The sequence below is a fragment of the Phaenicophaeus curvirostris genome, chromosome 10, assembly GCF_032191515.1.
Source record: "Phaenicophaeus curvirostris isolate KB17595 chromosome 10, BPBGC_Pcur_1.0, whole genome shotgun sequence".
NCBI lineage: Eukaryota > Metazoa > Chordata > Aves > Cuculiformes > Cuculidae > Phaenicophaeus > Phaenicophaeus curvirostris.
Genome location: NC_091401.1, coordinates 25675907 through 25701165, shown reverse-complemented (window position 1 = coordinate 25701165; position 25259 = coordinate 25675907). Strand labels below are relative to the sequence as shown.

At 49.6% G+C, this 25259-nt stretch overlaps 2 protein-coding genes across 2 annotated transcripts; both read left to right on the top strand.

The window, feature by feature from the left end:
• Nucleotides 1-4707: 4707 nt before the first annotated feature.
• On the top strand, nt 4708-8159 carry LOC138724970 (tubulin alpha-3 chain-like). Its single transcript, XM_069865417.1, has 4 exons — nt 4708-4939; nt 5166-5314; nt 6192-6872; nt 7581-8159. Exons 1-4 carry the CDS (start codon nt 4819-4821, stop codon nt 7872-7874), a joined length of 1245 nt encoding a protein of 414 aa, XP_069721518.1. The 5' UTR covers nt 4708-4818; the 3' UTR covers nt 7875-8159.
• Nucleotides 8160-9140: 981 nt separating this feature from the next.
• On the top strand, nt 9141-25217 carry HPS3 (HPS3 biogenesis of lysosomal organelles complex 2 subunit 1). The gene is made up of 17 exons (XM_069865207.1): nt 9141-9367; nt 11043-11537; nt 13094-13280; nt 14062-14147; nt 15324-15516; nt 15758-15839; nt 16353-16507; nt 16653-16761; nt 16970-17151; nt 17470-17647; nt 18262-18492; nt 19455-19640; nt 20408-20596; nt 20929-21036; nt 21557-21763; nt 22909-22999; nt 24036-25217. Exons 1-17 carry the CDS (start codon nt 9148-9150, stop codon nt 24161-24163), a joined length of 3027 nt encoding a protein of 1008 aa, XP_069721308.1. The 5' UTR covers nt 9141-9147; the 3' UTR covers nt 24164-25217.
• Nucleotides 25218-25259: the final 42 nt, after the last annotated feature.

Below are 25259 nucleotides of genomic sequence, written 5' to 3'. Positions count from 1 at the left end.
GGCCTCCGCACCCTCACAGCAAAACATTTCTCCCTGAGCGTATGCGTAGTGTGGCGCCCTCCAGAGGCTACGTACGCGCAGCGCGACCCCCACCTCCAAGTTACGTATGCGCAGCGGGGTTCCTGAAGGGGCTACGTATGCGCAGCCGGGTTCCTGAAGGGGCTACGCATGCGCAGCGCAACCTCCCTAATAGTTACGTATGCGCAGTGCGACCCCCGCCTCCAAGTTACGTGTGCGCAGCGAGGCCGCGTACGCCAAGTGCGGCCCCTCCCGCGCACGCGCGGTGCAGCCGCCTCGCTTCCGCCCCCGTCAGGCGCCAAGATGGCGGCGGCGGCGGCGGCCGCGTCGTCGCTGTCCCGCGGCGCCGTCGCCCTCTGCGCCCTCTTCTCGCTCCGCCTGCAGCGCGGCCGCCGCCTCCGCGAAGCCGCCCGGCGTCTGCGCTGCTCCCGCCACCGCCGCGCCCTCCGCCGGCGCCGCCACCGCTTCGCCGCCCTCTGCCTGGCGGCGCAGCGCGGCCCGGGCGCGGCCTCGGCCTCGTCGCCCTCGCCGTGCGGGCGGGAGCGGCGCCTGTGGAGCAAAGCGCGCAGCTCGGCCTTCTGGGAGACGGTGCGCTGCAAGGCCTTCAGCCGGCGGGAGTGGGTGCAGCATTTCCGCCTCAGCCCGGCCACCTTCGATTTCCTGTGCGGGCGGCTTCGAGCCGCCATCGAGCGCCGCGACACCTCCATGCGGCGGGCGGTGCCGCCTGAGATCCGCTTGGCGCTCACCCTGTGGCGCCTGGGAGCGTGCGCCGAGTACCGGGCGGTGGAGGAGCGCTTCGGCGTGTCCCGCTCCACCGTCTGTCAAATCCTCCGCGACGTTTGCCAAGCCGTCGTCGCCATCTTCGCGCCGCTTTACGCTTCCCCGCCTCGTTCCGCGTCGCAGTTCCCGCTCCCTCAGCTCGCCGGCGTCTTCACGCGACTCCGCGTCCCCATCCGGGCGCCTCCCACCGACGCCGCGCTCTACAGCGTCGGAAGGGGCTGCCACGCCGTCGTCCTCCAAGCCGCCATCGACGCTCACGGACGCTTCTGGGCCGTTGAAGTGACGCGGCCGGGCGTTGGCATCCAAGCCTCCGCCCTTTACGCTCGTGCCCAGACTGGGGCGCTTTGTCCTGCCCCTTCCTTGGATTTTGGGGGCCACACCGTGCCCCCCTATCTCCTGGGGCGTCCACGGGACCCCTTGTTGCCATGGTTGTTGCATCCCTACGGCAAAGCGGAAAGCGGGAAGGGGAGGGGGCGGCGTCGCTTTGATGCGGGGGCGGCGGCGGCACAGATGGCAGCGGCTTCGGCGTTGGGGCGGCTGCGAGGGCGCTGGCGGTGTCTCCAGAGGCGGAACGATACAGATTTGGGCTTCCTGCCCACCCTGCTCCTGGCTTGCTGCCTCCTCCACAATGTCTGCCAGGCACGGGGTGATCCCTGCCCCACGGCGACCCCTGGGATTATGGGGGGCACGGGGTGGGCAGAGGGGGTAGAGGAGGAGGGAGAGGCGCTGGAAGAGGAGGACGAGGAAGAGGTGGCTGCGGCGGCTGCAGCTGCTGAACAGATTCGGGATGCGGTAGCAGCAGCGATGCAGGGGTGAAGGGGGACTTGGGGGGTCCCAGAACCATGGAGAAGGGGGAACTTTGGGGTTCAGGACCCATGGTGAGAGGAGGATCTCTGGGTCCCAGCACAAGGGGGAAAACTTGAGGGTGCAGGACCTGTAGTGGGACACACACACATGGAAGTCCTGGCCCCATAGAAAGGGGAGACACATCCCCATGGCAAGGGGGGAGCTTTGGGGTCCTGGCCACATGGTGAGGGGATCTGAGACCCACAGAGAGGGGGAGACCTGGGGGTCCCAAGCCTCACAGCGAGGGATTGACAGTGGGATCTGGAGGGCACTTAGGGTCTCGGGCCCACAGTGAAGAGGGGACCTGGGGGTCCAGGACCCATAGCAAGGGGGAGAATCTGAGGGTCCCAGCCCCATGTCAAGGTGGATATCTGGAGTCTGGGACCTGCAGTGAGGGAAGGACTTGGAGGTTCTGCGGGGATCTGGGGGTCCTTTCCCCACAGCGAGGAGAGGAGACAGGAACTGGGTGCCAATAAATGTCCATTTTAGAAGGAGCTCCAAAAGGGCTGAGTTTTACCCTGAAATGGGGCCAGGGTGTATCTGGATCCACACGTTGGGTCTCCGACCCGTAGCAGGATCTTGGGGGTTCCCTGCCCCGCAGCAGGTTGTTTGTGCCCCATAGAGGGGGTCCCAGCCCCATAGCAGTGGGCGCCTGCCCCACAGTGGGTTGTTCTTGCCCCATAGTGTGGGTCTCCGACCCAGTTCAACCCCAGCCTGGCTGATGGGCAGCCAAATGCGAGTGGTTGGATCCCAGTTCTCTTACCGCTCCTGGGGAAAGGGGAAGGGTTTGTGAGTCAGGAACTAAACCAGTTTTAATAAATTAATAACGAAAGTACAATTAATTGTTTGTGATCCCGATTTTATCCTGAGGGCAGTAGTTATGGGGTGGAATCCTGTTGGTTTGGGGTCGCCGCTCCTGTCTTCTCCTCCCTTTTGCCACCCCTTCCCCTTAAAGCATTCCCAGAGCTTGAAAATGCCCTTGGATTCTGTTGGAATCAGGATCAGCAGAGGCTGTTCTGCATCCTAGAACTCTGCGTGATTGCTCAGAGAGAGAAACCCAGCCTGGAAACCACACTGGGAGTGCTTGGAAGATGTAATTCCTCGAAGTTGGAAGTGATTATGGCTTCACCTCCAACTGGAGCACTTGGCAGTGACTCGGGAGTTTAACCGGTACCAATCCAAACAGTTTGAAGGTGCTGACAGCAAAGAATCAGGATGGGATCCCTTTAGAAGGGACCTTCGGAGGGAAGCGGGGGACACTGACCACATGGAAACTGGGATTTTATGGGATAAGGACTGGGATCATGCTGGGATTTGGCTTTGTGGAAACTCTAGGACAACATTCACTGGCAGCTCCCAGGGAGCTTCCATCCATCTACATGGGTGGAATTTGTGGAGTTTTAAACCATATGGAAACTTGAATAAAAGGGAATAAAAAGGAATAAAAGGTTTGGAGCTGAGTGCTGGGCAGCACAGGACAAGGCTGGTATGGGAGGGGGCGGGATGAGAGCGGAAGAGGATCACGCCTGCAGAACATGGCTCACAGGCACCACTGCAGAGCCCAAGCTCTTGAAACAGACCCCAGAGTGAGACTGGGGGACCCCAAAATGGCCAATTTGACCTCAAAATCACAGACTGGGTTGGGCTGGAAGGGACCTTAAAGCCGTAAACCCCACAACGACTGCGTTGGCCCCGCCCACCGGGGGATAGGGAGGCGGGCGTAGCCAATCAGCGCTCTGCGCGCGCTCCCAGCAGCCAATGGGGAGCGAGCGCGGCAGTGGGTGGCAACCGCTGGGAGAGCCCGCAGCCAATCAGCGCCCGGCACCTGCTCCCGCCTTGGGCCCGGCAGCCAATGGGGAGCGAGCGCGCCGGCACGCGGTCGCATGGCAACCCCGGGGGGAGCACGTGACCGCGGAGCCCTCAGCCAATCAGCGCGCAGCTCTCGCTCGCGCCGAGCCGTTAAGAGGGGGCGCGCGCGCCGCGGCGGGGCTGTGGAGGTGGCGGCGGGCGGAGCGGGCCCGGCTCCTCGGTTTGGCCAGGCACAATGGTGGGAGCGGGCCCCGCGGCCGGGATCGGGGAGCGTTCGGGAGGCCGGTGCGGCGTCCGCTCGCCCGCACGTGCTGGGCGGCGGGGCTGGGCGTGGTGTTACCGCCGCCTCAGCGAGGCCGGAGGAGCGGGGAGCGGTCCGGCCAGAAGGGGGAAACGCAGGAGGCCTCGGCGGCTGTGGGAGGGAACACGGGCGGGGCGGGGGTGGGGGTGGGGCGGAGAAGCCGCGGTGCCTGCGGGCAGCGAGGCAGAGGGGCCAGGCGGGGAAACGGGACCCGAGGCGGCCAATATGGCGGACGCGGTGAGGAACGTGACGGCGGCGCGCGCTGCGGGGCGGGGGGGGGGGGGGGGGAAGTGGGCGCAACCAATCAGCGCGAGGGGGTGTGCGCGACAGCCAATGGGAGGGCCCCGCGGGGGGGGGGGAGGGGGGGAAATGGGCGCAACCAATTAGGGGAGGGCGGGGGAATCGGTAGGGTGGGCGCAACCATTCAGAGGGGAGGGGGGGCGGTGGGAAGGCTCTGGAAGCCGGGAAGAGGCAGGGACACCTCCCACCGGGCCAGGCTGTACTGGGAGCTGCTCTACGGTCTGCCTAGAGCTTTCTCCAGGCTGCACATCCCCAACCCTCTCAGCCTGTCCCCATAGCAGAGGTGCTCCAGCCCGCACATCATCTTTGTGGCCTCCTCTGGACCTGTTCCAACAGTTTCATATCTTGCTTATGTTGGGGATTCTAGGACTGGACACAGGACTCCAGGTGCGGTCTCAGGAGCAGCCCATATGTCGTGGTTCAGCTCTGACCTGGCCAGTTTTATCAGTTAAAACCGAGCAGCTGGGCTCCCAATTTCCTTCTTCAACTCCCAGGGAAAGGAAAATGAGAGGGGCAAACTTGTGGGTTGGAAACTAGAACTACAGTTTTTATGAAATAATGATAAAAATTGTTAAAAAGTAATAGAATATATACACATCTATGAAACCGCCTCCCCACTCCTCAATGACTCTGTCACCACAAATACAGTTTTGAATTTGCAGCGTGAATGCATCTCAATCCACGTTGGTCAGGCTGGTGTTCAGATTGGCAATGCCTGTTGGGAGTTGTATTGTCTTGAACATGGGATCCAGCCTGATGGCCAAATGCCTAGTGATAAAACTTCTGGAGGTGGAGACGATTCATTCAACACTTTTTTCAGCGAGACAGGAGCTGGGAAACATGTTCCCAGAGCAGTGTTTTTGGACCTCGAGCCAACTGTAGTTGGTATGTACCCAGCTTTAAACTCAGTGTCAAAAGGAAGATCCCCTCTAGAGTCCCTGTGGTCTTTTTGTCTGTGAGAGGATTTTAAAAGGTGTGCGTGCATGCCGTTTTGAGATGTGAGGTTATTGTTATTCAAAATAAGTGGGGTGTGCTTGCTGTATAGTCACTGGGCAGCTCACCCAGAACTCCACAGGTGGTGTTGATGTTACGGTGTTTTCTTTCTTCGTAGATGAAGTACGCGCAGGCATGTACAGACAGTTATTCCATCCTGAGCAGCTCATTACTGGGAAAGAAGATGCGGCCAATAATTACGCCAGAGGCCATTATACCATTGGCAAAGAGATTATTGATCTGGTGCTGGACCGCACGCGCAAACTGGTGAGTTTTCATTCATGCTGCAAGCCCATACTGAAAATAATTGATACAGCTCTCTAGCGAGCTCTAATCATAGTTTGCTGTGGGTGTTCCTTAAGAATTTTGATTGTTTAAAACAAAACAAAATTTTTATGTCCTTGCTCCCCTCCGGTTAAATAAAAACGCAGTCAGTAAATCATTACTTTAGGCTTGAAGTAGCAATATTTGGAAACATTTAAAAGATACCTCAGATACAGATTTGAAAAGCCTTGAACAAGTGTAACAATGCTGTTATACTTATGTGTTTGTTTGTGATTCCCAGTTGGAATCAGGCCATTATATGTCCCACTGAATATTTCTAGTGCCCTCAACCTCAGGTTTTGATTAAATGCTTACCAATTTTAATAGTTTCTCTAGCTGTTTTTTTTATCTTGACATTCAGTTGTGAGAAACTCGCGTAGGATGATAGGATTCAGAGTGAAGTAGTGACTCTCCATTTAAAATTACAGAAAGATCTCAACCAACTTTGTTTTCCACATCACATTCATCCTTGTTGAAAGCCAGAATGGGAACATCAACAGATTCTAAAGCTGTAACCCAGCTGTAATTTATAATCACGTCTCACGGTGGCGCACAGCTGCCCTTACGTACAGTAGTGTTCAAATGGCATCAAAGACAATAAAAGAACTTTTCTGTATTAAAATACTCTTCAGAAAAAGTTATGCAGAGGCCCCGATACCTTGATGAAAACGGTGTGCAAGAAAAAAGACTGCTTTACACAAGTGCTGGTTATTGTAACAATCTAGAACCAAGAATTGCTTTTGAATGATGATTTGAATACTGCTTTCTCCAAAACCGTCACTAACTTTATTTTCCTCCTGCTTTTCCCCCCCCATTACAGGCTGATCTGTGCACGGGGCTGCAAGGTTTCCTTATCTTTCATAGTTTTGGAGGAGGCACTGGGTCAGGGTTTACATCTCTGCTCATGGAGAGGCTCTCTGTTGACTACGGCAAAAAATCAAAACTAGAGTTTGCCATTTATCCTGCACCACAGGTTTCCACTGCCGTGGTGGAACCATACAACTCCATTCTCACCACTCACACAACACTAGAGCATTCGGATTGTGCCTTTATGGTCGATAATGAAGCTATTTACGATATTTGTCGCCGTAACCTGGACATTGAACGTCCTACTTACACCAATTTAAACCGATTAATTGGGCAGATTGTTTCGTCCATCACAGCTTCGCTGCGTTTTGATGGAGCCCTCAATGTAGACCTGGCAGAATTTCAGACTAACCTTGTCCCCTACCCACGAATCCATTTCCCCCTGGTAACATACGCACCCATCATCTCTGCTGAAAAAGCCTATCACGAGCAGCTGTCAGTGTCTGAAATTACCAACGCGTGCTTCGAGCCGGCCAACCAAATGGTCAAGTGTGACCCTCGCCACGGCAAGTACATGGCCTGCTGCGTGTTGTACAGAGGGGACGTTGTTCCCAAAGACGTCAATGCCGCTATTGCCGCCATCAAGACAAAACGCACCATTCAGTTTGTGGATTGGTGCCCCACTGGGTTCAAGGTATGTACGCAGCTTTTTAGGTGCTTGACGTTTGTGTTCTTAGGGATTGTACAGTGCTCAGAGGTAACAGCCCTTCTATGCTGTTGTTATGTCCGCAGAATCATAGAATAATACAATTGTTTGATTGGAAAAGACCTTTGAGAGCAGGTCTAACTGTCCCTGTCCACAACTAAACCAGATCCCTGAGCACCTCATCCCTCTGTCTGTCAAACCCCTCCAGGGATGGGGACTCCACCACCTCCCTGCGCAGCCTCTGCCAGGGACCGAGAACCCTTGTAGCGAAGAAATTCTTTCTGATGTCCAATCTGAACGTGCCCTGGTGCAACTTGAGGCCATTTCCTCTCCTCCCATCACCTGTGGGCGGGGAGAAGAGCCCAGCACCCACCTCACCACAACCTCCTTTCAGGCAGCAATGAGGTCTCCCCTCAGCCTCCTCCAGACTAAACAGCCCCAGGTCCCTCAGCTGCCTCTCAGAACCCTTGTTCTCCAGCCCCTTCCCCAGCTACGTTCCCTTCTCTGGATGCGCTCCAGCCCTTCAATATTCTTCTTGGAGTGAGGGGAACAAAACAACCTGGGATTTGAGGTGTGGCCTCACCAGTGCTGAGTACAGTGTGCTTGTTAGTACCGGTGGTGATTTTGCCTTGCTAACAGGAGCAAGTCTTGAAGCCTTGGCCCTCGTAAGGGAGGTTGTGCTTTGCTTTCTTGCAGGTGGGCATTAACTACCAGCCCCCAACTGTGGTGCCGGGCGGCGACCTTGCCAAGGTGCAGAGAGCTGTCTGCATGCTCAGCAACACGACGGCGATTGCTGAAGCCTGGGCTCGCCTCGACCACAAATTCGATCTCATGTATGCGAAGCGTGCCTTTGTCCATTGGTACGTCGGGGAGGGAATGGAGGAGGGGGAGTTTTCAGAAGCCAGGGAAGATCTTGCTGCCCTGGAGAAAGATTATGAAGAAGTTGGCTTAGATTCGACAGAAGTGGAGGCTGAAGAAGATGATTATTGAAACAGTTGAAGCTTAGAAAAAGTTCAATTGCAGAACCCTGTTTGCTTGTTCAGTTGTTTTCAAATACAGTTTTAAAGGTTGATGGTGAAACATCCAACATGCACCTTTTGCAAGTTAAGTCTGTATCTACATCTCTCTCAACTTTATTCTCTGTGTAGATGAGGCAAAATGTATTCTGCAAATCAGAAGGGTTTATGAAATAGAACTTGTTTGTGCTATTAAAAAAAGGATTGGAGAGCCCTGTTTACTTGTTCGACTGGTTTCAAATAAATTTTTTAAAGGTTCTGCCTTTGGTGTTTTTCCTCCACTCCTGATGCGGAAAGTCGCTAAGGCCCATTGGAGTGCAGGGTTGGGTTGCACCCAGTGACATGCCCATGACAATAAATCAGAGTCATGGAATGGTTTGGGTTGGAAGGGACCCCAAAGCCCACTCAGTCCCACCCCCGCCACGGGCAGGGACACCTCCCACTGGATCAGGGGCTCCAAGCCCCATCCAACCTGGCCTTGAACCCCTCCAGGGATGGGGCAGCCACCCCTGCTCTGGGCAAGCTGGGCCAGGGCCTCCTCGCCATCACAGGAAAACATTTTTTCATAAGATCTGATGTCAATCTCCCGTCTTTTAGCTGCTCTAAGGTCTCTCTGGAGCTTTCTCCAGGCTCAACGAGCCCAGCTCTCATCCTCTCCCTGGAGGTGTTTAAGACACGGGTGGATGAGGTGCTAAGGGACATGGTTTAGTGTTTGCTAGGAATGGTTGGACTTGATGATCCGGTGGGTCTCTTCCAACCTGGTTATTCTACGATTCTCTCTTCACAGCAGAGGGGCTCCAGCCCTTGAATCATGTTTGTAGCCTCCCCTGAACCCATTCCAACAGATCCATATCCTTATGTTGGGGGCTCCAGAACTGGACTGAGGGCTCCAGGTGGGTCTCTCAGAGCAGAGGGGCAGGCTCCCCTCTCTCCCTGCTGGCCTCGCTGCTCGGGATGCAGCCCAGGACGCGGGTGGTTTCTGGGCTGTGGTTTCTGGATTTCAGGTCCTTCTCCTCAGGGCTGCTCTCAATCTCCTCATTCCTCAGCCTCCACTGGAATCAGATGCAGGACCTCGAGGTTCTCGCATCCCCAGTTCCCCACCCTTCCATCCCCTCTCTACGAACGTCGCCCTCGCTCCTTTAAGCCGCAGGGGGCGGGGCGGGATGACGCCGAGCGGGAAGCGGAACGTTCCCTTTGGGCTCGTTCCTCCGAGGCGGCTCCGGCTGCCCCTCCAGCTCGGCCCCGGCATGGTGCAGCTCTACAACCTGCACCCGTTCGGGGGGCAGCGGGTGGTCCCGTGCCGCCGGGAGCCCTCGCGCTTCTGCTGCGCCCGCGGGGACCTGCTGGTGGCCAGCGCCGCGGGGGGGTGCGGGCTGGACGCCTTCGCCCTGCGCCCCGACGGCCCCGAGCCCCTCGGCGCCTTCGCCACCCTGGGACCCGTGCGGAGCATGGAGCACAGCAGGGCCGGTACGGGGAACGGCGGGGAAAGGGGGCCGGCGTGGAGTAAGGGGTGTCCAGGATGGGGCTGGAGGTCCCCGCTGGGGGATAAAGGGGTCCAGGGTGCGGGTAAAGGGGTCCAGGATGGGGTAAGGGGGTCTGGGATGGGGAAAGAGGATCCAGGATGGGGGTGAGGGGGTCCGGGATAGGGGGTGAGGGTCCAGTGTGGGGATGAGGGGGTCCGGGGTGGGGGTAAGGGGGTCCGGGCTGGGGTAAAGGGGTCTGGGATGGGAGTAAAGGAGTCCAGGATGGGGGTAAAGGGGTCTGGGACTGGGTAAAAGGGTCCGGGATGGGACTAAAGAGGTCCAGGATGGGAGTAAAGGGGTCCAGGATGGGGCTAAAGGGGTCCAGGATGGGGTAAGGGGGTCTGGGATGGAGTAAGGTGCGTCTGGGATGTGGCTGGAGGTCCAGGGTAGGAGTAAGGGGGGTCCGGGATGGGGGTAAAGGGGTCCAGGGTGCAGGTAAAGGAGGTCCGGGATGGAGGTGAGGGGCTTGAGGATGGGGAAAGAGGGTCCAGGATGGGGATAAAGGTATCTGGGGTGGGGCTGGAGGTCGGGGATGGGGTAAGGAGGTCTGGGGTGAGGGTAGGGGCAGTCTGGGATGGGGAAAGAGGGTCCAGGATGGGAAAGAGGGTCCAGGCTCTGGTGGGACATGGGGAGAGGGTCCCGGCTCTGGTGGGGTGGGTCCAGGCTGCAGGAGAGAGAGAACAGGACCAGGCTGGGGGGAGAGAGTCTGGGCTGCAGTGGGTTGGGGGAGAAGGTCTGGGCTGTGGTGGGGCAAGGGTCTAGGCTGGGGGGGAGAGGGTTCAGGTTGTGGCGGAGCAGGGGGAAAGGGTCTGGGTTTTGGCCGGGCTGGGGTCTGCGCATCCCCTCACTGCTCTTCCCACCGTCTCCGCTGCCCCATTCGCATCCCTCCTCCTGCCCCGGGTCCCATCTGGATCCAGGAGCCCAAGTTCTCCGAAGGGCTGTGGCTCTGCTGGGTCTGCAGAGAGCAAAGCGTTTGCTCATTGCTGGGAGTTCTGGGGGGAAACTCCTCATCCGCGGTCACCACTTGCTCCATGGATCCACACCCGAGTCAACCTGGACCTGGCTGTGTCAAGTCCAGGTTTTAATAGTGTGCGAAGCATGTTCTGGCCCGCAGAGAAATCTGCACTTTGGGTTTCATTGGAGAAAAATGCATGAAAACTGATTTTGGAGCTTTATGCGTGAGCTGAGGATCGAGGTTTAGATCACACAGCCCTGATAACATGTTGAGATTCCAGATCTGGTGCGAGAGATCAAAAATCTCTGCTCTCCTCTGATAAAGAGGGGAAAGAGCAGCAGTTTGCTCTCACGCTTTCTAGCAAGGCCTGAGCTCTGCGGTGCCTGCGTTCCAGGTTGCGTTCCCTTTCCCCGGGTGCTGTTTTGGAGCTGCTCTGCGTTATTGGGTAATGGGAATAAATCTATTCTTTTCATCCAATCTACGGTTGAAGTTGACGATCTCTAAGGTCTTTTTCAACCTAATGATTGTATGATTTTATCCGTGGCTTTGTGGTTGTGCTCGGCTCACAGGGCTGCTCTTTGTAATCAACTGCAGCGGGCGAAGAGCTCAAACCCTGCATCCTCTGTTCTTTATTGAGCGGTCGGCGCTGCTGCTTGCTTTGCAGGAGACTATCTGGTGACCATTGAAGAAAAAGGCAAAGCCACTTTCCTGAGGGCGTACGTCAACTGGAGATGCATGTCCGCGGGGAGCACTCGTGTCTGCGTGCGGATGGTTGGTCACAAGGTGGAAGAGTCCTACAGCGAAGCCCTGAAAGATCAGATGTCCATCGTGGAGATGCCGCTCTCGGATCCTCCACTGTGCATTTCCTGCTGTCCTGTAACCGGAGATCTTCTCGTGGGCTGCAAGAATAAGCTGGTCCTGTTCTCCTTGAAATACCGGGTCATAAACGAGAATTTGACTGTGTTAGACTTCGAACGCTCCTTAATTTTACACATCGATAACCTCGTTCCTGCTGAAGTGGCGTTTTGTGCCGGACATATCGCCGTAGCAACAGAGCTGGATGTTCTGATCCTGAAGCTGGAAGTGGACCAGGAAAGTGCAGATGGGACAGAGCGCGGCACACATCGAGTCAGCGCGCTGGAAAAGCCTGGAGGTGGAGGTAAGTCCAGAGATTAGATACTTGAATTTCTAATTATCTGCTCACTGATTGCTGTACTTCTCAAAGTCACTGACCTTCAGCAAGAATTTCCAGCTCATCTCAGCTGGATAATCGTAGAATCATAGAATGGTTTAAGTTGGAAGGGATCTTAAAGCCTATTCAGTTCCAGCCCCCTGCCATGGGCAGGGACACCTCCCACTGGATCAGGGGCTCCAAGCCCCATCCAACCTGGCCTGGAACCCCTCCAAGGATGGGGCAGCTGCCCCTGCTCTGGGCAACTTGTTCCAGGACCTCATCACCCTCATAATGAAGATTTTCTTCCTAATATCTCATCTAAATCTTCCCCCTTCCAATTTAAAGCCATTGCCCCTCATCCTATCACTCCAGACTCTTGGAAAAAGTCTCTCCTCAGCTTTCCTGGAGCCCCTTCATGTACTGGAAGCTGCTCTAAGGTCTCCCTGGAGCTGTAAGGTCTCTTCTCCAGGCTGAACAACCCCAACTCTTTCAGCCTGTCATTCTAGTACACAAAAAGTTGTACCACCTGCGTTTGGAGGTAACGCTGAAATCGTTCTGCAGGCGCTTTGATAGTGCGGCCTCTACAGACTGAGAACTAGGTACCTGGTTTGAGGTGCCACCATGGGCCAAATCAAAGCAGTGACCGCTCAGAGCACTGTGTTCAGAAAAACAGAACCTGCATAAACACAGTCTTGGCAAATTCTCCTTTTTTAGTCCTTTGTCTTGTCTGGGGACTGGCCTTAGGGTCCTTGAGATCCAGGAGTAACTTTACTCAGTGGATTCCTTTCCCCTGTATTGCAAGAAATCAATCCCTATGTAACCAAGCCCCACCTCGCCAAAAATATTAGGTGGACACCAACAAACTTAAGGAAAATCCTCCGTTTCTAATGGAGAAAACTTAAACCAGAAAAGGGCGATCTTTTAGAAGTGGACACCATACCTAGAAGAAATGGAAAGGTAAATAGAACTTGTCAGATGGGGAAGATACAAACTGGAATGTTCTTCATTGAGTGAAGCTGGATCTTAACTGGGATAATGGCATCCTGCCCCTAGTTGTTTTTATTACTAAAAGAGTTCAGATTACACTCCGAGTGGTCTTTGGATTTGCTTTCAACAACTTAAGTGAGTTTAGAATCATAGAATCACCAGGTTGGAAGAGACCCACCGGATCATCGAGTCCAACCATTCCCACCAATCTCTAAACCATGCAAGTAAGGTAACACAACTTTCTCTTAGAGCTGTCTTCTCCTTTTTAAAGCCTCTCCAACCAAATAATAATGTATTTTGATGGGCAGCTGTTTGCAGCACAGGTTGCCTTGGGCTTGCTGTGTAACAAACAGTTCACTTGCTCTCGACTCTTAGGTATTCAGAGCGTTGAGAGCTAAGTGAAGGATTGTTCTCACCTTCTAGCATAGCTGTTTTCTAAATTCTGTGGTTTGAGGAAGCCGATGTAGCTGCAATTGGAGTATTTGATATTTTGTCATATCGTGACTGCTGAATGGAGTGGTTTGAACAGTTACTGTAGCGTTTTCATTGTTAAGGTGTGAAAGATGAAGGCCCTTCGACACATAATTTGCAGCCTGAGTTAGATGAGTTCATCATATGTCAGAAACCGGTGGAGCTGCTTGGGGAAGAAAGCAAGTTCTGCGAGATCCCCGTCACCCTGGAATCCACGGAGTTACCTACGGAAGACACAAAGCACTTCCAAGTCCGGTATCTGCTTTTCAGGTATTACAGATTCATTTTCCCCTTTACTGCTTAATTTAGTATGAGAAACCCAAATGAGGTGTGGCTTATGTCTTGATGAAAGAAAAACCTTGGAATTTGAATTCTGGGGGTTTTATAAGCATTTGTTTCTTTGCGCAGAGGAAATAATATGATACTAGAGAGAGCCCATTTTTTAATAGATTAGACTATTTCAGTTGAAAAGGACCATCAATGATCATCTGGTCCAGCTGCCTGAGCACTTCAGGGCTGACACAACGCTAAAGTTTGGTATTAAGGGCATTGTCCAAATGCCTCTTAGACCCTGGCAGGCACAGGGCATCAACCCCTCTCTATGCAGCTCATTCCAGGGTCTGACCATCCTTTCAGTAAAGAAATGCTACCTGATGCCAAGTCTGAACCTCTCCTGATGGACACAGCTTGGAACCATCCTCATGGGCCCTGTCCCTGGATCCCAGGGAGAGCAGTTCAGCACTTCCCTCTCCACATCCCCTTCTCAAAAAGCTGCAGAGAGCAATGAGATTGCCCCTCAGCTTCCTTCTCTCCAAATGAGACCAACCCACAGCCCTCACCGCTCCTCACAGGATGTGCCTTCCAGCCTTCCCCAGCTTTGTTGCCCTCCTCTGGCATTCAAGGACCTTCCCATCCTTAAATAGAGGTGCCCAAACCCACCCACAACACTCTAGGTGTGAGGCTGCCCCAACGCTGAATCCAGTGGGACGATCCCCTCTCTCAACCTCATTGAGGGCCCGTGTTGTTGGGTTTTGGGATTTCTTTTCTGCAGACGTTTTACACCCGACCAGTCGCCTTTTGGGTTTTGTGAAGAGACAAAGTTGCACTCGCTTCAGTTGCTTCCTCTGTACCAGACAGGTAGGTGGGGATGGATGGAGATGGATGGAGATGGAGGGGTGGATGGAGATGGAGGGGTGGATGGATATGGGGGGATGGATGGAGATGGGGGGATGGATGGAGATGGGGGGATGGATGGAGATGGGGGGATGGATGGAGATGGAGGGATGGATGGAGATAGATGGGGATGGATGGATAGATGGGGATGGATGCATTATGGCCTGTGGCACAGGTGACTTGGGGAAGGAAGGAGCTCCTTTGTATATCTTGTTCTGTACGCTGTTTCTGTAGGATTTGTTTTTAAATAAGTCTTTCCTCCTTTGTTAATGATCTAAACTGAGCTGCTGTTAACAAAGAAGTCTTGGAAGTTGCTCCAAGTCTGCATAAACCTTGAACTAAAATATCAGTTCACCACACCAAAAGAGGAGTAAATCAGCTTTTCTCAGTTCTCTTCTGATTCATTTTACGTCCCCAAATAGTCACTCTTTACATTGCATTAATAAAATTATCCTCAGTGTTATAAGACACTGGGCTGCCTCTCATTATTATTTGATGGGAATGGTTGGACTCGATGATCCGGTGGGTCTCTTCCAACCTGGTCATTCTATGATTCTATGATTATTCAACAGTGGCAATTAGTCGGAGAAGTGATTATCACCTTGATAATGATTAAGATAGGGGTTACCTTTCTGCCAGGCTTTAATTAAAACTGCAAGGGATGAATTGGAGATGTTAGGGGTCACTAATACACATTTTGAGCCCCGACAGGGCAATGGAAGAATGTGAAGCTGTGTGATATCAATCAGCTTTACTGACTGCTCGACCAGGTTGTGGTGGTATCTGTCTGCTGAGTAGCAAAGCCTCCTTGGAGCTGCAGCTGTTTAAGAGAACAAGCTCCTGGCCATGTAACTCCAGCTCTGTCCTGCTCTCTTTTGAGCTACAGCCTTTCTCAAGAGGGCTGTAGGGTCTGAACGTGCCTCCATGTGAGAGAGCAGGACATACAAATTTGTGACCTGTGCACTGTTCTGACCTGTACACGGATCTTTATATGATTCTTTCTCTCTTCACTAGCTGCTAACAAACCTGTCTGCCTCCTGGGCAGGTTGGTTGGATCTTTTGGGGCCCCAGGGTTGCAAAGAAATTGCCGAGCTCTGAGTGATGAGGTACAGAAAATGCCTTTCTTATTGTTATATCTAGGAAGTTCTGCAAAGGCTGACGAGGAAGCTGAGAACAAGAGAGAGCTGCTGAGTCTCTTCTGCTTTTTCTCTTTACCCCACGTGGGGTATCTCTACTCCATTGGGAAGTCAGTAGAACTGATTTCGACTTACCAATATTCAGAGAAGTCGGAGCAGGCGGTTCTCACTCCGCAGTTCCTGCATGTCATCACAAGGTATACATTTATGATTTTGCTCCCAGCGTTAATTACGTTTCTCTGTGCTGCTGTTTTGGGGTTTCTTTCCCCCTTTTTCCCCTCTGCTGTGTCCTTCATGGCCTCCACTTTGGGCCTGTTTAGGCTTCAAGGCGCATTTCTCCAAGGGAAAAAGCCCTGATGCCCTGTAGTCTTGGCTACTTGATTTTTGACAAGTCTTTATTCTTTTCTTTCGTTGTCGTGGTTTCTTCTTCCCCTGTAGCGAGAGCCTGCAGTGTTTCACAGTACGGTGCAGTGCAGCAGCAGCTCGTGATGAGGATCCATACATTGATACGACTGTGAAGGTGCATCTCTCGTTATCTTGCTAAAAGAATGAGTGGGATAGTATGATGCTTAGTTTCCTTGTGTTTCCTTCTGAAATCCTGCTATTTTCTCTTAGCTGGACCAATAAAATAACATCCAAAATGAATATTTTACTCCAATCTATGACATATTTTATTTTAATGGTCTACAAATGTCTCAATGAAACAATTTGTTATTGCCATTTAAAATACTAGCCTGTAAGTAGAATGTTTTCAAAACCATCCAAAGCTATAAAATCACTTACATTTTAAACTAGATACCGTGTTTTCCTATATAAATCTGAATGTTTTCCCTTATTCTGGCTGGTGATGTTGCTGTCTCTCAGGTGTCCTTGAAAAACCAGTTTTTGTAAGAAGTGCTCAGAGTTAGGGAAGCCAGTCAATGTTTTTAGTATCAGATGTTGGAGAAAGGTTACATTTTTTCATATTTTTTTTAATTGAAAGACTCAAAATACATACTAACTGAAATAAAAGAATGATTCCTTTCCTTTTTAGGCTTGTCCGCCTGTGGGACTGGATGTCTGCACGTTAAGAATGCAGCTTTTCATAGGACCAAGAGCCCTCTGTCATTTCCAAAACAATATTATTCTTTTGACTAAGGCGGACACAGAAGATATTACTGAAAGAAGAAAACCTACGCGAAGGATGCTGTAAGGTTTTGTCTTTTGGGGAGATGGTATTTACAGCTCTGTGTACAGTCCTGATTTGCATTTAAATTATCAAGGGAATAGGGTGGTTTTGGCCACGTAGTGTTTATTCAGGCACTGACAACACGTCTCTTTTTCTTCTCTCTAGTTCCAGAAAGGCAGATGGCATCAAATCCAGAACAGATTCTGAGTCAGAGCCCGGTTGGAATCTCTACATTATAAACACTGTGTCAACCATTCAGCTCTACAGAGAAATGGTATCGCTCGGCACCTGCTTTTGTTGTTTGGTGACTAAAAATGAACGTTGTTAATGAATCTGATGCATTTTGTTGCTGAATACCATGTAGTGTGTTTTTCCTGAACAGCCCCTAATCCTTTTTCAAGTGGCTGCTGCCATCGTTGGAATCGTTCCTGTGTATTCTGAATTTTTGCCAACAGCCTAAGTCTATCCCCTGTCTGTCCTAGGTGGATTACAGCAGAACTTATGAGAACGTAAGAACGGAGAGTTGCATCCATCTTCTCAGTGAGGCGCATTTACTGGTCAGAGCAGCTCTGATGGACCCCAGCGTCCTTACATCAGAGGAGAAAGAAGAGCTGCAAGCAGCATTCAGAGAGAGTTGTGCCGTCCTAGGAGACTGCTACAGCAGGTAAGTTTTAGATGTCAGTGATACAGGTGAGCTTTTATTTCCAGTTATGTAACCTCAAAATGAAACCCCATCATTCTTTGCTGCTTTATGTTACTATTGCATCTATAATATAACTCTTTACATTCTATGAAAACAGCAGAATCCAGTCATCTCTTCAGGATCCAGTTTGTCATTAAACGCAGAAGGTTGAAATTGCAGATCCTACTCGTGTGCCTGCAGCTTTGTTTGATGTCTTATTTATTTCCTACAAGCAGTGATGGCAAAAGGGTTGCCCTTAGTGGTTTTGTTCTTTTTTCCCTTCCTGTCTGTCGCATCCAGGTTTGACACAAAGGATTACCACCTGGCTTTGCCCTACTACAGAATGTCAGGTTTATCTATGACCGAAGTTTTAAAGAGGCTCGTTTCAGAAGGGGATGAAATACAGACGTATGAGAGAGGACTTATATTTTACTTAACTCACACTCTTAATGAAGACTCAAATGAAGAATTAACTAAGGTAGAAACAAGGGTTTTTTCCTTAATCTATTGATTTAGTTCTGATTTTAAGAACTGATTATCGAATTTTAGTTAAATCCCCTTTGAAAATGCTGAGCTGCTTATTTAGTCTTACTCTTGTTCTTTATTGCATGGTTTTTATTGTCCCAGTTTTGTTGACAAAGTAGCAGGTGGCACCTGTGATGCCCTGGGCTGCTTTCAAGCAACATATGATGGGTTTGGCTATGAGTATGCATGTTGTTAACGATCTGGTTCCACTTACACGCAGAGACACTCCTGGTTTACTAAAGTTCTGCCTCAAATATCTTTAATTTCCAGTTTCTGTAACCAAACTGCTTCTTTGCACACTGCCAAACTGTACAGGTTGATAAATTCACCAATTCACAGCGGTGGTGGATGTTGTCCTGGCACCCAGAGTATGGGTGGAATCACTGCTGGTTAGAGATCTTTCACTTTTATCTGCAGGGAGGAGAGAGGTGCTGTGGTTTGATAGCTAAGTTGTATTTATCTATTTTTATTAAGAACCAAACCCCCAAACCTGTAATATTTTCACCTGCTGTAGGAAGCTCTATATCTGGAAAAATCTGAGCTGTCAAATGGCTTTTCTTTTAATAGGAGCTGGCAAATCAAGTTCTCCAAATATTCTACCTTGCTGACCCTGTGCAGCTGCCTCACATCCTCTGCAGCCCCTGCATGAGGAACGTGTGTCCTTTGACAGCTGTGAAGTATCTTCAGAAAGTCGAAAGGACTCTGCCCTCAGTGGTGCTGACGCTTACTAAGGCCTTTATGGCCCTGAAAATAGGAGACCGGGCGATGTATGAACACGAGATGGACTCCTATAAGGAGGTAAAGTTTGCTGACGGTGTGAGCTATTCATGCTTTGCAAAGCCCCAGTCGGTAGGTTTGGCTTTTGGTTGTGTTTTGCAGTAAAAGAAACTTTCAGTCACTCCTTTTCCTTCAGTTGTGCCCCTCTACCTGTAATTTATACTCTCTGTGCCCATGAAAACACCATCTGTATGCAGACAGCCCTCATCTAATTGCTCTAGAAGCAGAATGTCCGCAGTGCACACACATCAAAGTTGGTTTGTACGATTTCCTATCTTTTTTATGGCAGCTGAGGTTGTTTAGCCTGGAGAAGAGGAGGCTGAGGGGGGATCTCATCGCTCCCTGCAGCTCCCAGAAAGGAGGTTGTGGTGAGGTGGGTGCTGGGCTCTTCTCCCAAGTGGCAGGAGGTAGAATGAGAGGAAACGACCTCAAGTTGTGCCAGGGCAGGTTTAGATTGGCCATCAGGAAGAAGTTCTTCACTGGAAGGGTTCTGGTTTGATCATTGCTTCAGGGCTGTTTTTAGAAATGAAAATCATCCTTTAGCAAAGTCGTCTATTGACGTTTCAGCCAGTGATTTTTCAAAACAGCGTGTCTATTGGATGGCTTGGATTTCATAGCAAAATGTGTATTTCTTGTGTGCGCAGCAACTCCAGATTTCAACAACGTGATGCTTTTGGTATTCAGGCAAATGGCCTGTTGCTCCAGAGCCGCTGCTGTGGCACATGGTTTGGAGCTTGATCTCTGGAGAGCTGTTCTGTAAATTGTAGAAAAGATTCTCTTCTTCCCCTTGACTTTCCCTCATTTCATAGAATCATAGAATAGTTTGGGTTGGAAGGGACCTTAAAGATCATCTAGTTCCAACCGCCCTGCCGTGGTCAGGGACATTCATCTGTCTGTATTCACTGCCTGAGGAAATGCCATGTTTGCTGTGTTGGATCATGTGGATTTAACTCTTTTCCTGATTTCTGTCTGACTGTTTGTAGACAATACTGGCTTGTGGCTTCATTGGGCAACCAAAACTCTTGATGCAGCATAAAGATGGGATTGTTCTTCCAACTGAATTTGCGGTTCATCTGAAGGAGACGCAGCCTGGTTTACTGGTGGCTGCCGTCGTGGCGTTACATGAGAACAGTAAAATTGAACTGGAAGAAGCAGATCTCTTTTTCAAGGTCAGCCTATGATCAGTGAGTTTCTTGTTTTTCTCATAGTGATATTGTTACAGGTAAGGCAAAGCAGGCTTGGTTGCTCTTTATTTGCACTTCAGCATTGCTCCAGAGAGAGGGAAATGAGGGTTGAATATGTTCCAGTCATGATAGGTGACTACAGAGTCAAGAGCTGGACCTTCTGGAAAGAAATACTGGTTAATTCCTTTAAGTTCTTTGTTTTGACCTTGTCATTTGAATGGAGAATACCCTGATCTCAGAGACCGTTCACTGGCTTCCTAGTAATTTGGCTTCCTAAGGCTCCTGAAATTTAACAGAACTTGGAGAAATCACTTCCATAAGCTCATTTTGAATAAATCTCGCAGACTGAAAGGTACTTGCAAAGAATCAGACTTCTATATGAAGCTTTAAAATGTTCAGACGTTCTGTATAAATTTCTGAAAGAAGAACAGGGCTCTGCAGTTTATGAGAAGAAAGATAAATAGGATAGTTATTCTGGTGTCACTGAAGTTTTCTCTGCTTAGGTTGGGAAACTGAAAACCTTTTTTCTCTAGAATGATTAACTTTGTTTGGATTAAATCCATATATTCTTTACTGTAGGCGTGTTGGCTGTTGCTGTGAAACTGTTAGAAGCACATCAAGACAGAAAAGGATCCAAAATTCTGATTGTTGTAGAAGTGGAAACCTTTTCCTCCTCTTTCTTACAGCTTCTACTGTTAATTACTGTGGTCTGTGCTCACTTGCTGACTTTGTTTTACTGGTTTTGCTCTTAGATGTTGTGTAGTACCAGTGAAAACGCTACTCCTCAGCTCTTGGTGGATTTCTGGGAAGCTCTTCTTGTAGTGTGCTCTCAGGAAGAAATACTTGAGGAGCTTCTGTTGAGGGTTACTGCTCAGTACGTTTGGAGAATATTGAAGAAGCAGCTTCCTGAGACAAAACCATTGAAAACAACTGAGGATCTGGTAAGTGTGCTGCTCGGAGGGAGTTTTTATGACTGCATAGTCCCTCCAAAATCTATCCAAATACTATCCCTAGTGGTTTAACACTGGGCAATTTATCTCCTAAAAGAAGCAAGACTGAAAGAAAATTGTTAGCGTGTGATTACCGAACAGGCATCGCAGGTTCTGGGGGATTCTGCTCTCTGGGGACACTTGGAAACATAATTCCAACAGGAATTTTGACTCTAAATTATGCTCGCCAAGAGTAAAATTTCCTTCAAATGTAGAGGGTTTCACATGGAACTGTGACTAACAGAAATATTTATTTTATTGCAATGTGATTCTTTGTTGTCTAGATAAACTCCTGTAATCATTATGGGTTGATTTTCCCATGGGTATCATCCATAATGTCAGCGGGCTCTCCGTCTGATGGAGGTTACCATGAAGATATCTCAAAACTGCAGGTATGAAACCCTTAAATCTTTCTTTTGACAGCTTAGATCCATTCTCCAAATGTTTATGTATGTATGAACAGCTTTGTCTAGTGGACTTCCCTCCTCCTTCTCCCCCAGGCTGTCCAATCTGATTTAAAAGGCCCATTGAAAGGATGGAAGGAGAAAAATATCATGGATATGTTGATTACAATGATATTTTGCAGTCCACTCTAAACTTGCTATCTCAGTTTCCAGTAACATTTCATAGAATCATAGAATCACCAGGTTGGAAGAGACCCACCGGATCATCGAGTCCAACCATTCCCATCAATCACTAACCCATGTCCCTCAGCACCTCGTCCACCCGTCCCTTAAACCCCTCCAGGGAAGGGGACTCAACCTTTTTATTAAAGGAAATATTATTTCAGAATTATTCTGAAATTATTATTATTATTCTGATAAGTAAGGGCTTCCGTTCTAATTAATGGCTGGCATTTTTTTTGCAAAGTTTGTCTTAAATCCAAACAAGCCTTTTTCTTCTTGTCTCCAGTCTCTTTTATGCGGTCAGTCAGTGGATATTGCTTCAGCTCTGCCTGTCTTGGAGCCTCTGGCAGAGGCTGGCGCTGTCGGCCTCACCGTCCGCGTTCTCTGCAATACCCGTCAGGGCAAGCACGAGGAGGCCCTTGACCAGCTTCTCCAGAGGTGTCCGGATGTGGCTGTGTTATATGCTCAGCACGAGCTGAGAGGAGACAGTCGGGTGAGCTACTTCCCTTCATAGAATCATAGAATCCCAGGGTGAAAGAGACCCACTAGATCATCGAGTCCAACCATTCCCATGAATCACTAACCCATGTCCCTCAGCACCTCGTCCACCCGTCCCTTAAACCCCTCCAGGGAAGGGGACTCAACCCCCTCCCTGGGCAGCCTCTGCCAGGGACCAATCACCCTTTCCATGAAAATTTTTTTCCTAATGTTCAGCCTGACCCTCCCCTGGTGGAGCTTGAGGCCATTCCCTCTCGTCCTGTCCCCTGTCCCTTGGGAGAAGAGCCCAGCTCCCTCCTCTCCACAACCTCCTTTCAGGGAGTTGGAGAGAGCAATGAGGTCTCCCCTCAGCCTCCTCTTCTCCAGGCTAAACACCCCCAGCTCTCTCAGCCATTCCTCATAAGGCCTGGTCTCCATCCCTCTCACCAGCTTTGTTGCTCTTCTCTGGACTCGCCCCAGAGAATTCCCTTAAAATTATTCATATTTTTGGGAGTTTATTCTAACTAAAATGCCCTTGTGTACAGATGGACTCTGGATGGCTCAAATAGCCAGCTTGAAGACAAAGTAAATTACTTCGCTTGTTTTGAACCTCCTGCTTGGCATTGAAATTCCATAACTCAGTCCCCACAAATCTTTAACGGAGTACTTTTTTTTTCCCCTTAGTTTCTTCTGCAACTTCTTATATTCAAAGTCTTTTTCAGGGGGCAGAGTGCATCAGGAAAGGGAGAGCTGTGTGTTCTTTTTCCCCTGTAAATGGAAAACTAGCTAATTTGTCACTGGTCAGTGTTCAGAGTTCTTTGACAGTGTGACTCCACGTTCCTTGACAGAGTTTTTTTTACAATATGTGACATTTTAGTGCTAAGCTAGCTGAGAGGAGAACATGGTCCTCCAAATACACATTCAATTCACACTTAAATGTGTTCTTTTCTCTCTCGACGCACGAGGGGGCACTGTGTAAAAACATTCAAGTGTAAAAATTGTAAAGTACAACGCGTCCAACCCCTGTTTTTCAAGGCATTAGATAAACTAATGGAGTTCTTTGTACCCAGCTGAGCTTGGCTTGGTGGGTTTGAGGCTGGGCTTTCATCCTCTTCGTTGCAGTCCTTGTTAACATACACGTTTGGTTTTTTTGTGGCTTAGGCTGTGTGGTGGAACAAGCTGCTTCCTGAGCTTTGCAAGAGAATCCGGCTTACGGGAAGCGGCTGCCCTGTTCTTATTTCATCACTGAAAGGTAAATCGATTGATTTTAACTCTGTTCCAGAAGCCTTTGTACCTCATCTAACACACTAAATTCTGTTCAGGCTAAGGACTACTGCAGTGATAATTTGGAAAATAACCTTTTTCTCCGGTCCCAGGTAAAATAGCTCAGCAAGGGTTCTGCTCGCTAGCATGGATTTTGCTGTGTACAGGGTGTCACCTCATATAAGCACCATGACACTCATTTGGTATTGGAAACAAACTGGGAATTGTGTTGTTTCTATACAAGTCAAGAAGAGACAACATTAAAAGAATTAGTGAATAGAAGTAACACATAATAATGTGGGTTTTTTCCTAGGCTCAGGGACTGTTTTATTCTAAGCAATAACAGCCAGCAGGCTCCTGCTGCATTTGGGAACCCCATAGGTGTTTAAGTGTGTATTGATGGTTAGGTTAAAGACTGAAAAACTACAGCATCACTGCTAGAAGTGGAGGAACTGACCCTGATAGTTGATGCAGTCCTGTTGTTCTGTGTCTGTAGAAAGTCACTAACGTGGGGGGTAGCTGAGGGGTCAGTGTGCTTGTTTTGACAGAATAAGAAGATTGAATAAAGCACATGATGCTAGAGCACAGCAACCTGTATAATATATATAAAGTTCACAGTTTTACTACTGTCGGTTTTGCCTGTGAAATATGGTTTTATGTGGTAGCTGTGCTGTTCTTGCTTAAGAACATAATGTTAAACAGCTTGGGCAGAGAAACCACTTGCAGAACATCCCCTTTTACAGAGAAAATTGAGTAGAGATTTCTTCATAAGCATTAATGCCGCGTGTAGACCTGGTGAGACAAGGTAGAGGTGTGGTTTTAATATAAGACATCATTTCAGTTTCCTCGTGGGATTTCCTAATGTTATATTTGTTCCTAAATGGGTGTGTCTCAAATTTCATTCCAGTTGCAATATTAAGATAATTTAATTACTTAAATTAGTAACTACAGTGTTAGTGTTTTTTCATTTCTTTGTTCCGAACCTAAAATACCTAACCAAGTTTTTCGTCCCCTGCTCTGAGCAGAAACTTTATCAGTTGTTGCAATGGAGCTGGAACTCAGGGATTTCCTCAATCTTCTGCCAGAGGATGGAACTGCAGCCTTTTTCCTGCCACATCTTCTTCACTGCAGTCAGAGGAAGCTGTTGACCTAAACCCCTGGAAGTCTACTCTTCCAATCAGAATTATTCTATGATTCCATGACAACTACTGAACGAGAGTGAGTTCTGCAGCTAATCCTATTGCACTCTGACAAAGGTCAGCAAGGCAGGATTCCTGCCAGGGATGATGGAAGAGTGGTGGGACTGGTAAAAACTGTTATTCTGCTGTTCTGAAGGTTCACTCATCTCTTTGATGGGGTGAACTTAAAGCCAAGGCAGCTGGAAACTTCACATGGACACGCGATGTTCGCTGAAAGTAAAGCAAGGAGCCAGTCTTTGTTCTGTGTTAGTTGGCTGGGTCACTGTCCTGGCAAGGAGTTTAAGCTCAGGCAGTTGTTGACCTGTGTGAGTAAAAGCAAGTGCTTTGCTCTGCCAAGTGGAATTGGGCTCCACTTCCTTCATTCTGCAAGGCAGACATTCCCTTGGATTCCAGCTGGCAAACCCCAGCAGCTGCTCTGTCGTCTCAATTGCTCAACCATGCAAGTGTTACAGTGAAGATCTTTCCCTGTAGCAATTCACAAAAAAGGCCATAAATCAGAGACAAATGGGAGTGTTCCCAAGGGGAGTGGAAGATGCAAACTACTGTGTGCTTGCTGGATCTTGTTCTTTCTCTTCTCCCGTTGTATTCAGCCAGTAGATGAGCATTGGAAGTATCCCTAGGTCACAAATCCAGCTGAAAACTCTTAATTTCTTCTAGGTTTTCTGGTAAGCATCTCAGGTAACTTCTGTATTTGTGCACTACTGCTGTTTGTCTTTCTGCTGGGCAGAAAACGTTCTTCTGTTCCTTCAGCTGGAATTCAGGAATAATAAACTGTCACAATGTTTATGATCTTCTTATGAATGCAGTGGATTTTTTGTTTTTGAGAGCCTACTGGAAATAAAACCATGACTCCACGATCCTGTAACCATCTAAGATCCTCAGCAGCTGACCCTGCCTCTAGGAAATCCGTTTTCACTGAAGGTTTCGTGTGACTTAAACCTGTAGAAAGCAGTTGGAAGAGACCCTCTACATGGCAAGTAAAATATATTAAAGTAGAGAAAGAAAAAATTAGTTTAACTGGCCTGTGTAGCATTCCTGCTACGACCAAGT

Excerpts from the sequence above, each read along its gene's own strand:
- HPS3 (XM_069865207.1), top strand. The coding sequence starts at position 9,148 with ATGGTGCAGCTCTACAACCTGCACCCGTTCGGGGGGCAGCGGGTGGTC. Across the intron at positions 14,148-15,323 it reads GCTTCCTCTGTACCAGACAG|GAAGTTCTGCAAAGGCTGAC; the intron begins GTAGGTGGGGAT and ends TGTTATATCTAG. Across the intron at positions 18,493-19,454 it reads AGATGGACTCCTATAAGGAG|ACAATACTGGCTTGTGGCTT; the intron begins GTAAAGTTTGCT and ends GACTGTTTGTAG.
- LOC138724970 (XM_069865417.1), top strand. The coding sequence starts at position 4,819 with ATGCCTAGTGATAAAACTTCTGGAGGTGGAGACGATTCATTCAACACT. Across the intron at positions 4,940-5,165 it reads CCTCGAGCCAACTGTAGTTG|ATGAAGTACGCGCAGGCATG; the intron begins GTATGTACCCAG and ends CTTTCTTCGTAG. Across the intron at positions 6,873-7,580 it reads GGTGCCCCACTGGGTTCAAG|GTGGGCATTAACTACCAGCC; the intron begins GTATGTACGCAG and ends GCTTTCTTGCAG.